At 43.5% G+C, this 13737-nt stretch overlaps 1 protein-coding gene across 1 annotated transcript in view; it reads left to right on the top strand.

Annotated features, from left to right (window-relative positions):
* The window catches only part of OTOA (otoancorin), a 68021-nt gene that overhangs the window by 12796 nt on the left and 41488 nt on the right, over positions 1 to 13737 (top strand). Inside the window, exons 11-12 of the mRNA XM_075831562.1 lie at positions 604 to 771; positions 6235 to 6375. Coding sequence (XP_075687677.1) covers positions 604 to 771; positions 6235 to 6375 — 309 coding nt within the window. The remainder of the gene's footprint in view (positions 1 to 603; positions 772 to 6234; positions 6376 to 13737) is intronic.

Genomic DNA, 13737 nt, shown 5'->3' with positions numbered 1-13737 from the left:
AACGGAAACCTATGGTTTCCGTTTGTGTCAGTCAGGGCTCTGGTCCGACGGAAAGCTCAGACGGAACGTCGGAATGGAGCCCTGACGCAGATGTGAACGAAGCCTAATCCGGACAATCAGTTTCATATTATCCACATATTTTAGTGGGATAGTACTTTTATAATATGTTACACAATCCAAAGTATAAAAGGAGAATAAAGCTAGACTCAAGCAACACCCCAGCACAACCCCTAATGATGACTTGATTGCTGTTGCACCCTACCTGATCAGTCAGAAAACTAAACAACCAGTTGCATAATTCTCTCCGAGATTTAATATATTCTGTAATGAGTGTGTGGCGTGCAATGATAGAAGACAGAGATGCACAAAACGAACCATTTGGAAGCATGAATACATAAAAGATAGACAACTATAATACACCAACCCCACAAAACCACAATGACTCATTGGAATAATAATGTTATGATAAGAAGTGAGGAGTCTCATACTTTTTAAGATTGGTCCTGGTGGATCCTGAAACATTCATTGTATTGTGGTTATCAGGATTTATTTATATGATATTCCGGAATTATAAACTGCTTTATTTTTCTATGTACATTATAGGTTTTAACATATTCCAATGTAAGTCAACTAGGAGAACTGGTGTCAGGAGTAAGTGCGGACTCCTTTTATGAGATGACTTCAAGGGATCTTTTTATGGCTCTGAAAAGCGGACTCTTCCAACATGCCCCATATTTTTCCCCAGCACAACAAGAAAGCATCCTTAGTAAGGTAACCAGGGACTTATTAAACTGACCTACATTTGCAATAGTAAGTCTTGGCATTATTCTGTATGGTCTGAGATCTCAAGAACATTGGAGTCCCAATCCCAATTTTCACTACAGTTGTCGACAATGCATTGACCTTATATGCTGGCACACAGAGTCTCCAAGGGTCCACAATATACTCTGTGTACCACTGTTTGGTGACTCCATCATGTGATGGAGCATGGCCACAATTTTTTCCCCCACAGATTTGTTATGAATCTGTGTGCCTCTGTATTACATGGAGGTACAGTATAGACCCATAGCAATCCATGTTATGGATTCACACAACACAAATCATTCATTCAGATACCTATTCCCACAAATAGACAGATTTTGGTTTACTTATGGCAGAAATTGGCAGAAATTATAGCGCAAATCCTCTTTCGCTGCAGAATAAGCTGAGCTAATATTCGAAAAATTTTCATACCAATCCCCTAATATTCTAGTCAAGGTACATCCAAACTGGAGATACATTTACAACATACAGTATGTGGCACCAGTGTGTTCTGCACACATATTGTTAGGGATCTGCCAGGTACTTCATCTAGCTATACTCCTGGGATTAATCAATCCACACCTGAGGCCAGACCTGCTCGACTGACACCATCTCCCACCAACCAGGGTGGCAGGCTCAGGAGTGGGAGAGCCTATCGCGGCCTGGTCTCTCGGAGTTAGCTCCGCCCCCTGCCCTTTATTACCTGCCCTGTGCTCTCCCTCAGTGCTTGTAATTCTTTTGGATTCCTGGCCTCTGCTGCTTGCTCCAGCCTGCTTCTGCCGTGCTTCTGCCTTGCTGCAGTTCTGCTTGACCTGCTTGCTTGCCCTGGCTTGCTTCTGTCTCTGTGCCTGCTCGGGTGTACTCACTTCGTCCTGGTCCTGACTGTTCGTTCGCCGCCCCGTTTCCTCGTGGCGTTCCGTGGCTACTGCCCCTTCCCTTGCGTGTTCCCTGTTTGTCTTCCTGTGCACTTAGCCAGCGTAGGGACCGCCGCCCAGTTGTACCTCGTCGCCTAGGGCGGGTCGTTGCAAGTAGGCAGGGACAGGGCGGTGGGTAGATTAGGGCTCACTTTCCCTTCACCTCCTTCCTGCCATTACATAATTACAAGCCCTTACCTAGTCTACCATTTCTCCTACGCTGACGCTATCATGGACCCCCTTGAGACCCTGACCCAGCAGATGCAGGGCCTCTCCCTACAGGTCCAGGCCCTGGCCCAAAGGGTCAATCAGGGTGACGCTGCTTTAGTAGTACCCCTCACCTCACCTCTAGAACCCGACCTCAAGTTACCTGACCGGTTTTCAGGGGACCGTAAGACGTTTCTCTCCTTCCGGGAGAGTTGCAGACTGTATTTCCGCCTAAAGCCCCACTCCTCAGGTTCCGAGAACCAGCGGGTGGGTATCATCATATCCCGACTCCAGGAAGGGCCCCAAGAGTGGGCCTTCTCCTTGGCTCCTGACGCCCCTGAACTTTCCTCTGTTGATCGTTTTTTCTCTGCCCTCGGACTCATTTACGACGAGACTGACAGGACTGCTTTAGCCGAGAGTCAGCTGGTGACCTTACGTCAGGGTAGGAGACCGGTTGAGGAATACTGTTCTGATTTTAGGAAGTGGTGCGTAGCTTCTCAGTGGAACGATCCGGCCCTAAGGTGCCAGTTTAGGGTAGGATTATCTGACGCCCTGAAGGATCTGCTGGTTAGCTACCCCTCGCCTGACTCCCTTGACCAGGTTATGGCCCTAGCAGTACGACTTGACCGACGTCTCAGGGAACGTCAGCTAGAACGCTTCAGTGTGCTCCCCTCTGACTTTTCTGTGATTCCCCCCGAGGTCCCGTCTCCTCACCCCTCCACGGAGGACTCGGAGGTACCTATGCAACTCGGGGCCTCCATGTCCCCTCGACAACGTAGAGAGTTTCGCAGAATGAATGGTCTCTGCTTCTACTGTGGGGACGACAAGCATCTACTGAACACCTGCCCCAGGCGCAAGAATAAGAAGCCGGAAAACTTCCGCGCCTAAGTGATCATCGGGGAGGTCACTTGGGCGCACAGGTATTTCCCGTTAATGTGAAACGCAATAAAATTTTGCTTCCCTTTCAGGTCTCGTTTGCTGGCCGGTCTGCCATGGGCAGTGCTTTCGTGGATTCTGGCTCATCTGCTAATATCATGTCTGTGGATTTTGCTATGTCTCTAAAGATGCCTTGTATTGATTTACCTTATCCCATCCCTGTAGTAGGAATCGACTCAACCCCCCTTGCTAATGGTTATTTTACTCAGCATACTCCTGTTTTTGAACTCCTGGTTGGCTCCATGCATTTGGAGCAGTGCTCTGTACTGGTGATGCAGGGATTATCGTCTGATCTGGTATTAGGTCTTCCCTGGTTGCAGTTGCATAATCCCACATTTGATTGGAATACTGGGGATCTCACCAAATGGGGTAATGAATGTCTTATGTCATGTCTTTCTGTTAACACTATTTCTCCCCGGGAGGAGGTAAACACGCTTCCTGAGTTTGTTCAGGACTTCGCCGATGTGTTTTCTAAGGAGGCCTCCGAGGTGTTGCCCCCCCATAGAGATTACGATTGCGCTATCGATTTGGTGCCTGGTGCCAAGCTTCCTAAGGGTAGGATATTTAATCTTTCATGTCCTGAACGTGAAGCGATGAGGGTGTATATCCAAGAATGCCTGGCCAAGGGTTTCATTCGCCCCTCGACTTCTCCTGTAGGTGCTGGCTTCTTCTTCGTGGGGAAGAAGGATGGTGGTCTTAGGCCGTGCATTGATTATCGAACCTGAATAAGGTCACCGTAAGGAACCAGTACCCACTTCCTTTGATTCCGGATCTTTTTAATCAGGTTCAGGGAGCCCAATGGTTTTCTAAGTTCGATCTACGGGGGGCATATAACCTTATCCGCATCAAAGAGGGGGATGAGTGGAAAACTGCGTTCAACACACCCGAGGGTCATTTCGAATACCTGGTCATGCCCTTTGGGTTGTGTAATGCCCCTGCTGTCTTCCAGAATTTTATTAATGAAATCCTGAGAGAGTACCTGGGTAATTTTCTTGTTGTGTACCTTGATGACATACTGGTGTTTTCCAAGGACTGGTCCTCCCACGTGGAGCATGTCAGGAAGGTGCTCCAGGTCCTTCGGGAGAATAATCTGTTTGCTAAGACTGAAAAATGTGTCTTTGGGGTACAGGAGATACCATTTTTAGGGCAAATCCTCACTCCTCATGAATTCCGCATGGACCCTGCCAAGGTTCAAGCTGTGGCGGAATGGGTCCAACCTGCCTCCCTTAAGAAGCTACCTAACGCCAAGACGTTAGCTTCTTTGTTTGTGAAACACATCCTGCGTCTCCATGGGGCCCCAGTCAATATCGTTTCTGACAGAGGGGTACAATTTGTTTCCTTATTTTGGAGAGCTTTTTGTAAAAAGTTGGAGATTGATCTGTCCTTCTCCTCCGCCTTCCATCCCGAAACTAATGGCCAAACGGAAAGGACCAACCAATCCCTGGAACAATATTTAAGGTGTTTCATCTCTGACTGTCAATTCGATTGGGTCTCATTCCTTCCCCTTGCTGAATTTTCCCTGAATAACCGGGTCAGTAACTCGTCAGGTGTCTCCCCGTTTTTTTGTAATTTCGGGTTTAACCCAAGGTTCTCCTCCGTCTCCCCTGGTTGTTCCAATAATCCTGAGGTAGAGGAGGTTCATCGGGAACTGTGCACTGTCTGGGCCCAGGTTCAGAAGAACCTAGAGGCGTCCCAGAGCGCACAAAAGATTCAGGCGGATTGTAGACGTTCTGCTAACCCCCGGTTTGTCGTCGGGGATTTGGTCTGGTTGTCGTCCAGGAACTTGCGCCTTAAGGTCCCGTCCAGGAAGTTTGCTCCCCGATTTATTGGACCTTATAAGATCATTGAAGTCCTCAACCCTGTATCCTTCCGTCTGGAGCTCCCCCCATCCTTTCGCATACATGACGTCTTCCATGCCTCCCTCCTTAAACGCTGCTCCCCGTCCTGGTCCCCCTTGAGGATACCTCCTGTTCCCGTTCTCACCCCTGAGGGGGTGGAATTCGAGGTGGCCAAGATTATGGACAGTAGGATGGTCCAGGGCTCCCTCCAGTACCTTGTCCATTGGAGAGGATACGGGCCGGAGGAGAGGACTTGGGTACCTGCCCGTGATGTTCATGCTGGGGTATTGATCAGGAGGTTCCACCTCCTCTTCCCCACTAAACCGGGTCCCCTTAGTAAGGGTCCGGTGGCCCCTCATAAAAGGGGGAGTACTGTTAGGGATCTGCCAGGTACTTCATCTAGCTATACTCCTGGGATTAATCAATCCACACCTGAGGCCAGACCTGCTCGACTGACACCATCTCCCACCAACCAGGGTGGCAGGCTCAGGAGTGGGAGAGCCTATCGCGGCCTGGTCTCTCGGAGTTAGCTCCGCCCCCTGCCCTTTATTACCTGCCCTGTGCTCTCCCTCAGTGCTTGTAATTCTTTTGGATTCCTGGCCTCTGCTGCTTGCTCCAGCCTGCTTCTGCCGTGCTTCTGCCTTGCTGCAGTTCTGCTTGACCTGCTTGCTTGCCCTGGCTTGCTTCTGTCTCTGTGCCTGCTCGGGTGTACTCACTTCGTCCTGGTCCTGACTGTTCGTTCGCCGCCCCGTTTCCTCGTGGCGTTCCGTGGCTACTGCCCCTTCCCTTGCGTGTTCCCTGTTTGTCTTCCTGTGCACTTAGCCAGCGTAGGGACCGCCGCCCAGTTGTACCTCGTCGCCTAGGGCGGGTCGTTGCAAGTAGGCAGGGACAGGGCGGTGGGTAGATTAGGGCTCACTTTCCCTTCACCTCCTTCCTGCCATTACACATATTAAAAGCATTGCCTGTCTTACAAAACCCATTTTCAAGTGTCCAATTTCCTCTGTTTAGGAACCTCATCTATTAGTCGGAGAGGATAACAGCTACATAGAGCATCTCTCACTCTGGGGTACCCAGCATGTCCGTGTATTACACATACAGCCCATTGACTTTAATAAGAACTGTGTAATGTAGGGACGCCCCCAGATTACAGCTGATCGCTAGGTGTACCAACAGCGGGAAACCCTGTGATCAGCTTATTTTTAGGGGACCCCTCTAACAAAAAGGGATTATGTAAAGCGGACAATTCTTTCCAGTGTCGTTTTATCTTGAAAAACAAGGTATTGAAACCGTATATGTAATTCATCCCTAACAATGAAGGCATCACAATGGTTAGAACATTTACTGTTAAGCTACATTTTTAAAATATATCACCTTCACGTCATCTGGCTGTGTTTTATGACACATATTAACGGATTGAAACTTTTTACCTGCGAAATAGTCGTATTGTTCCTTTTCATGACATTTAGAATACCATAAAATAACGTTGACGTAGCGCAATGTCACCAGTCATTCAGCCTTACTGTGTTTCTTCTAATTAGCTGATGTCTTCTGGAGAATTTCAGACCGTTCTGTCAGACATGAATGGAGCATTCTTTAAACAAGTGTCTCTCTCACAACTGTTAGCACAAAGGAACCTGGACGTTACAGAACTAAATGACAAAGAGATGAGAAGGAGTCAGGTAATTATATGGTTAACCCAAATGCCCTTCAGCTATGAGCGTCCATTCAAGCTGCGAGTAGAGTCGGGGAGGTTTCGCCAATGTTGAAGTCTCCTGGTAGTTAGAAAGGCACAATCTTTTATAAGCTGCAGTCATTGTTCACTTCTGTAAAGATCTTTTTACACGCGCCAATATGGGCTGTGAAAACGAGCGCCGATCAACGTGACGGCTCGTTGATCAGCGCTCATTTGCTTCTTTCACAAGGAGCTAAAGTGATAAATTAGTAAAATGTATAATTTTTATTTCATAGCTATCTAAAAACAGGGGTACAATCACCACTGTGAAAAGCCCAACCGTGTATTTAAAAACGTATTAAACACAATACTCCCAGTCCTAGTTCGTTTGCGAACCCTTTGTGACTGGGTATGTAAACAGAGATATCAAAATATGGAATCAGCGTATAACATTGGTAAAGCAGAGGTTTGGACCCTCGTTCACACAGGAGCCTGCGTTAACCGCGTTAAAAATGTTCATATTTGTGGGAGCACAATATATATCGTTAAAATACAGTGAATTTTCACAAGGAGCTATGATCAGTATTGTATGGATGGGGAAGAGCAATCTACGATCCTTCATCCCTATACATTTCCATCATGTCGGCAGCACATCTCCCTGTTTACACAGGGAGATGTGCGGCCGACAACGATAATATTTAGTTCGGCATGCATGATGCGATCAGCCGATGAACGAGCGTTTCCTGGAACATCTGCTAATCGTTGCCCAGGGCAATAGTCGTGAACGAGCGTTCATAGGAACCCCTCTTTGCCCGATCATTGGCCCGTGTAAAAGTGCCTTAAGTGGATTTACGTTTGTGTTTTTATAGATAAAATTGGTGTTGAACTGGTATTTCTCAAGAAAGTGTCTGTAGTCTCAGTCTTTAAAGGGGGTTTCTCATCAGAGACATTTATGACATATCTCCCTCTGCCTCCCGGCCATTTCCTAACTATATGGTCGGGAGTTACAAAAACAGCGTAGTTCATATCCGTAACTGCCATAGTAGTGAATGGCAGTTAGGGAAGCAGCATAGAATGCGAGCTACGCTGTTTCCATAACTACCATTCAGTTCTATGGGAATTACGGAAACAGCGTAGCTCAGCGAGCTATGCGGTTTCCTAATTCATGGTCGGCAGTCACCTTCTTCTGCCGCAACACAGAGCGGCAGAACAGAGTTTAGGGGCCCCGTTCTAGAGATAGGTGCGGGTCCCAGAGGTAGGACCCGAATCTATCTGACAATTATGACATATCCTGTGGATATCCAAAGAAGTAGTAGGACAACAGCACACGTCTTCAAATCATCAAAGTGGTTTTATTGTCAAGACATCCACAAACGACAAGCAACGTTTCGACCCATAGTGAGTGAAGGGTCTTTGTCAAGCCTAACATTATGTCTAAAAACATCGTTATAAATGGGTGAATACAAATGATCACATGGCCCATTCCAACCAGTGAACATCGTGAATCTGGTCTCCCAGGTGAAGCATACATTAGTCTTAATGACATACATCAAATAGTTATATAATCTTCAAAAACGTGCAAAACTACAATGTGTAATCCATCTTTAATACATCATCATCAATAATATATCAATCATTGTTATTACAATAGAAAAGTGAAGGAGGAAAGTTCACCACACTCCAGGTTCCAGCTACGATCACAGAGCTCTACTGTGCATGCTCAGCAATCAATCATCTCTGCTGTGCAAAAAATAAAGACCAGCGTTCGATCAAAAATAGTGATCAAAGTATGTATAAATGTAAGATATCCTCAGTCATAACAGGAATCCATCATACTGCAGCTCCATATCTGTATATTTTGAGGCAAAATTAATTCAATAATTAAAAACGTCTTCACTCTGTATAAGTCACATGTGAACAGGGCAGACGGAGGGAGAAGGGATCAGGTTCATATCACTACATGATATCAATCCCTAGAAGTTAATGTCATCAAATTCTATTTAGTGTTAAACCGCCTACATAAATCGGATCACCGAAGTGATTCAAAAACTTTCTAGGGGATGCTTGTAACTTCTGTCCGACAAATCATGTTGGACAATAATACCGCACACAACACGAGATTTATATAATGATGATAAAAAAGCCTTCATTCCGTGATGTTAAGTCACATGTGAACAGGGCAGACGGAAGGAGAAGGGATCAGGTTCATATTACTACATGATATCAATCACTAAAAGTTAGTGTCATCAAATACTCTTCAGTGTTAATTCGCCTACATAAATCGAATCACTCAAAGTGATTAAAAGACTTTCTAGGGAATGCTCGTAATATCTGTCCAACAAAACATGTCGGACACCTATACCGCACAGAACACGAGATTTATATAATGATGATAGAGCATCAACCATAGCCCACCCAATCAAAAAACCACTATACTCAAAAACATTGCATAAAAAATACAGATGGATGCCAACATGAGAGGAACCGCCATAATCTTCGTTCTGATCATAAATCCGCTGGCGTGTGGTGAATAAACCTCCATCACGAACATGCTCAAATCTGTAAAAAATATTCCAAAAATATCAAGACCCTCAGGAATGCAAGACGATGTAAAAAATAGATGCTACACAATGTGTCAGAAATCACCCATCAAGTGTACAATATTAAAAAAATGTTAAAAACAGCAATGGGATTTCAGAGTCCAGGAATTATCTTGTATTCTAGATTCAAACCTTTGGGGTATAGGGAATCTAACTCAAAGATCCAACGTAATTCTTTCTTTTTCAATAGCTTCTGTCTATCCCCTCCCCTCCTGAGTATCGGGACACAATCTATTACCCTAAATCTCAATTGATTTAACTGATGATTCTTTTCAATAAAATGCCTTGGTAATGGAAGTTCCATCATTTTCTTTCTGATTGTACTTTTATGCTTATTAATTCTCAATTTAATAGGCATAGTTGTCTCTCCTATGTAAATCAATGAACAAGGACATGTAATCATATATACAACGAATTCTGAATTGCACGTAAATCTGTGTCTGATATTAAAGACCCTCCCCGTATGTGGATGCTGAAAACTATTCCCTTTCACAATATTATTGCAATTGCAGCAATTCAAACAGGGAAAATTACCATTTTTGGGGGGGCAAAGTAGTAATTGTGTATTTTTCTTTCTACTACCCACGTCTGACTTAACCAGTGTGTCTCTGATATTCTTAGTCCTCCGATATGACATAATAGGTGGTATTCTCAACGTGTCAATCTCATTATGTCCCTTGGACACTATAGGCCAATTCTTTCGCAGAATATTACCTATGCGACCACTCAAATTGCCAAAAGTTGATATAAATGGTATACGTTCAACTTGTACACCCTTAATATTGGATTCCAAACTATTATCCAGTCTATCCTTATGTTTCTGTACAAGTTTCCTAGGATAACCTCTCTTCGTAAATTTATTACACATCTGAGTCAACCTAATTTGTTTCTGTGTAGTATCTGACACAATCCTATCAACCCTCAATAATTGACTCCATGGTAACGACTCAATCATGTGTCTAGGATGGTTACTACTATATAAAAGGAGATTATTTCTGTCTGTGGGTTTCACAAATAAATCTGTGGAAAATACTCCGTCTTTCCATTGTACCAAAGTGTCCAAAAATTGTAATTCTCGATCAGAGCAAACCATGGTAAATTGAAGAGCTGGAATATGTGTGTTAAGTTCTAACAAAAACTGATCAAGACCCAACCTATTACCTTCCCATATGACAAAAATGTCATCAATAAATCTCCACCAGCAGCGGATGTGACCCATATGGGGGGAGGTGTAGACATACTCCTCCTCAAAGGTGGACATGAAGATGTTCGCGTACGTTGGGGCCACGTTGGACCCCATCGCCGTCCCCCTTAGCTGTAAATAGAACTGGTCACCAAAGAGAAAATAATTCTTCCTTAGTACCAGCTCCAACAGCTGGAGGATGAAGCGTCTACACCCTGGGTCACATCCGGTGCTGGCGAGACATTTCTCTATTGCCCTTAAACCTCTATTGTGTTCAATGCTAGTGTATAGAGATACAATATCAAATGATACAAGTAATACAGGACCACTGGCCTCAATCAGTTGTAATTTATGTAAAAAATCTGTTGTATCTTTAATGTAAGACGAGGCCTTCAAAACATGTTCTCTCAGGATTTTGTCAAGGAAGATTGCAATATTATTAAAAATTGAACCCCTCCCAGACACAATTGGTCTGCCTGGCGGGGCATGGAGATTTTTGTGAATCTTAGGTAGTGTATATAATATCGGAGTAATTGGTTCCTCCACCTTCAGAAACTTCCCCAATTGTTGGTCAATAATACCCTGTTCCACTGCAACATCAATAATACCTTTGATCTCTTTCAATAGCTCTAACTTGGGGTCTCTAGGTAACAATTGATATATCTCACTATCTGCCAATTGACTATAAATCTCTGACTCATATTTACTACTGTCCAAAATGACCGTGGCTCCACCTTTATCGGCCTGCTTTATGGTAATCTCCTTATTATTCATAAGTTCCTTTAAAGCCTTCCTTTCCTTATTTGTAAGATTCAAATTACTCCTTGTATCATGTATAGTACTCTCTTTTAATGATTTAATCTCATCTAACACAATCTTTGAAAACGTATCAATAATCGGGCTAGAGGGAGGCATATATGTGCTAGTTGGTCTAAGACCCAATTTGCCAGACTGAAACATACAATCAGAATCACTTTTCTCACAGACAGTAACATTATCTTTGGAAAACATTACTTTAAGGTTCAGACGTCTAAAAAAACTTTTAAGATCAAGATCCAATTGGAACCAATCAACATCAGTATCAAGACAAAATGAAAGACCCTTCTGTAACACCTGAAGTTGGTCATTCGTGAGGTCTATAGATGAGATATTTACCACTATATTTTCGTTCTTGGAGGGTTCCTCCTCATTGGGGGTCTCGATCTCGAACGAAATCGGCCTCTTGCGTTGCCGTTGGTGTTTCCGTCCACCCCTCCTAGACCGTCCATACTTCCAAGTGGACCTTTGTCTAAAAAAGGTGCATGATTGGCGTCATCGGTTGAATCAGAATCACCGGTAGTGTATAACAGGTTGCCACTCCCCAATTTCCTCGGTTTTCTCCGCCTCTGGGAAGGACCATATGAATTCATATTTTGCCAATTGTAGATTTTACCATTGCGATAGTCCTCCAAATCCCGATGCCATTTATCTCTTTTCGTTCTCTCTATCTCGGTCTTCACTCTATCCAAATTCATGGAGATTTTCTCCTTTAGAGAACCAAAGATTAGCTCATTGGAAGATTGGACAATTGACACTTCAACTTCCTTCAATTTATTTTCAATCAATGCAATTTCTGATTGTAGATATTCCACATTGAGAAGTATTAAATCGAAGGCATATTTATTAGATATGTGTTCAAACTTCGTACAGAAGTACTCATTATTAGGAAACAGATTCGGGCGTAAATGTGATCTTAAGCCTCTGGGGATTCTCTGTGCCTTGTAGTACTCCAATAATGTGGATAGATGTAACTCCAGTGAAATCTTTCTTTTAGCTTCACTTTCATATTGCCTCTTCAAGGCATCCATAGATGGAGTACTTAAAAACGCTGAATCATATGTTGCACTCTGTACAATCCTTAACGCATCCTCATTGCTGTATGCGAATGTCTTTGACATACCTTGTAAAGTTGATGCACTAGAAAGTGCGGTAGTCTCTCGGGAAATCAAGCCCATAGCACTGGGCGGATTCGGATTCATTCTCCAGAAGTGCACGCCTCTGTGGTTTGATATCAGAAAAAAGGAGATTTTTGAAGCAGCACTAGTCCCGAGTATGGTGCGGTGCACGCTGTCAAGCCAGGCAAACCCACTCCAGCACGATGTATATCCAAAGAAGTAGTAGGACAACAGCACACGTCTTCAAATCATCAAAGTGGTTTTATTGTCAAGACATCCACAAACGACAAGCAACGTTTCGACCCATAGTGAGTGAAGGGTCTTTGTCAAGCCTAACATTATGTCTAAAAACATCGTTATAAATGGGTGAATACAAATGATCACATGGCCCATTCCAACCAGTGAACATCGTGAATCTGGTCTCCCAGGTGAAGCATACATTAGTCTTAATGACATACATCAAATAGTTATATAATCTTCAAAAACGTGCAAAACTACAATGTGTAATCCATCTTTAATACATCATCATCAATAATATATCAATCATTGTTATTACAATAGAAAAGTGAAGGAGGAAAGTTCACCACACTCCAGGTTCCAGCTACGATCACAGAGCTCTACTGTGCATGCTCAGCAATCAATCATCTCTGCTGTGCAAAAAATAAAGACCAGCGTTCGATCAAAAATAGTGATCAAAGTATGTATAAATGTAAGATATCCTCAGTCATAACAGGAATCCATCATACTGCAGCTCCATATCTGTATATTTTGAGGCAAAATTAATTCAATAATTAAAAACGTCTTCACTCTGTATAAGTCACATGTGAACAGGGCAGACGGAGGGAGAAGGGATCAGGTTCATATTACTTCATGATATCAATCACTAGAAGTTAAATATAAGACATCCTCAGTCATAACAAGAATCCATCATACTGCAGCTCCATATCTGTATATTTTGAGGCAAAATTAATTCAATAATTAAAAGCGCCTTCACTCTGTTTAAGTCACATGTGAACAGGGCAGACGGAGGGAGAAGGGATCAGGTTCATATCACTACATGATATCAATCCCTAGAAGTTAATGTCATCAAATTCTATTTAGTGTTAAACCGCCTACATAAATCGGATCACCGAAGTGATTCAAAAACTTTCTAGGGGATGCTTGTAACTTCTGTCCGACCAATCATGTTGGACAATAATACCGCACACAACACGAGATTTATATAATGATGATAAAAAAGCCTTCATTCCGTGATGTTAAGTCACATGTGAACAGGGCAGACGGAAGGAGAAGGGATCAGGTTCATATTACTACATGATATCAATCACTAAAAGTTAGTGTCATCAAATACTCTTCAGTGTTAATTCGCCTACATAAATCGAATCACTCAAAGTGATTAAAAGACTTTCTAGGGAATGCTCGTAATATCTGTCCAACAAAACATGTCGGACACCTATACCGCACAGAACACGAATGGGCCATGTGATCATTTGTATTCACCCATTTATAACGATGTTTTTAGACATAATGTTAGGCTTGACAAAGACCCTTCACTCACTATGGGTCGAAACGTTGCTTGTCGTTTGTGGATGTCTTGACAATAAAACCACTTTGATGATTTGAAGACGTGTGCTGTTGTCCTACTACTTCTT

This window comes from Rhinoderma darwinii, chromosome 6, assembly GCF_050947455.1.
Source record: "Rhinoderma darwinii isolate aRhiDar2 chromosome 6, aRhiDar2.hap1, whole genome shotgun sequence".
In the NCBI taxonomy this organism is placed as follows: Eukaryota; Metazoa; Chordata; class Amphibia; order Anura; family Rhinodermatidae; genus Rhinoderma; species Rhinoderma darwinii.
This window is presented reverse-complemented; position numbering and strand designations above follow the sequence as displayed.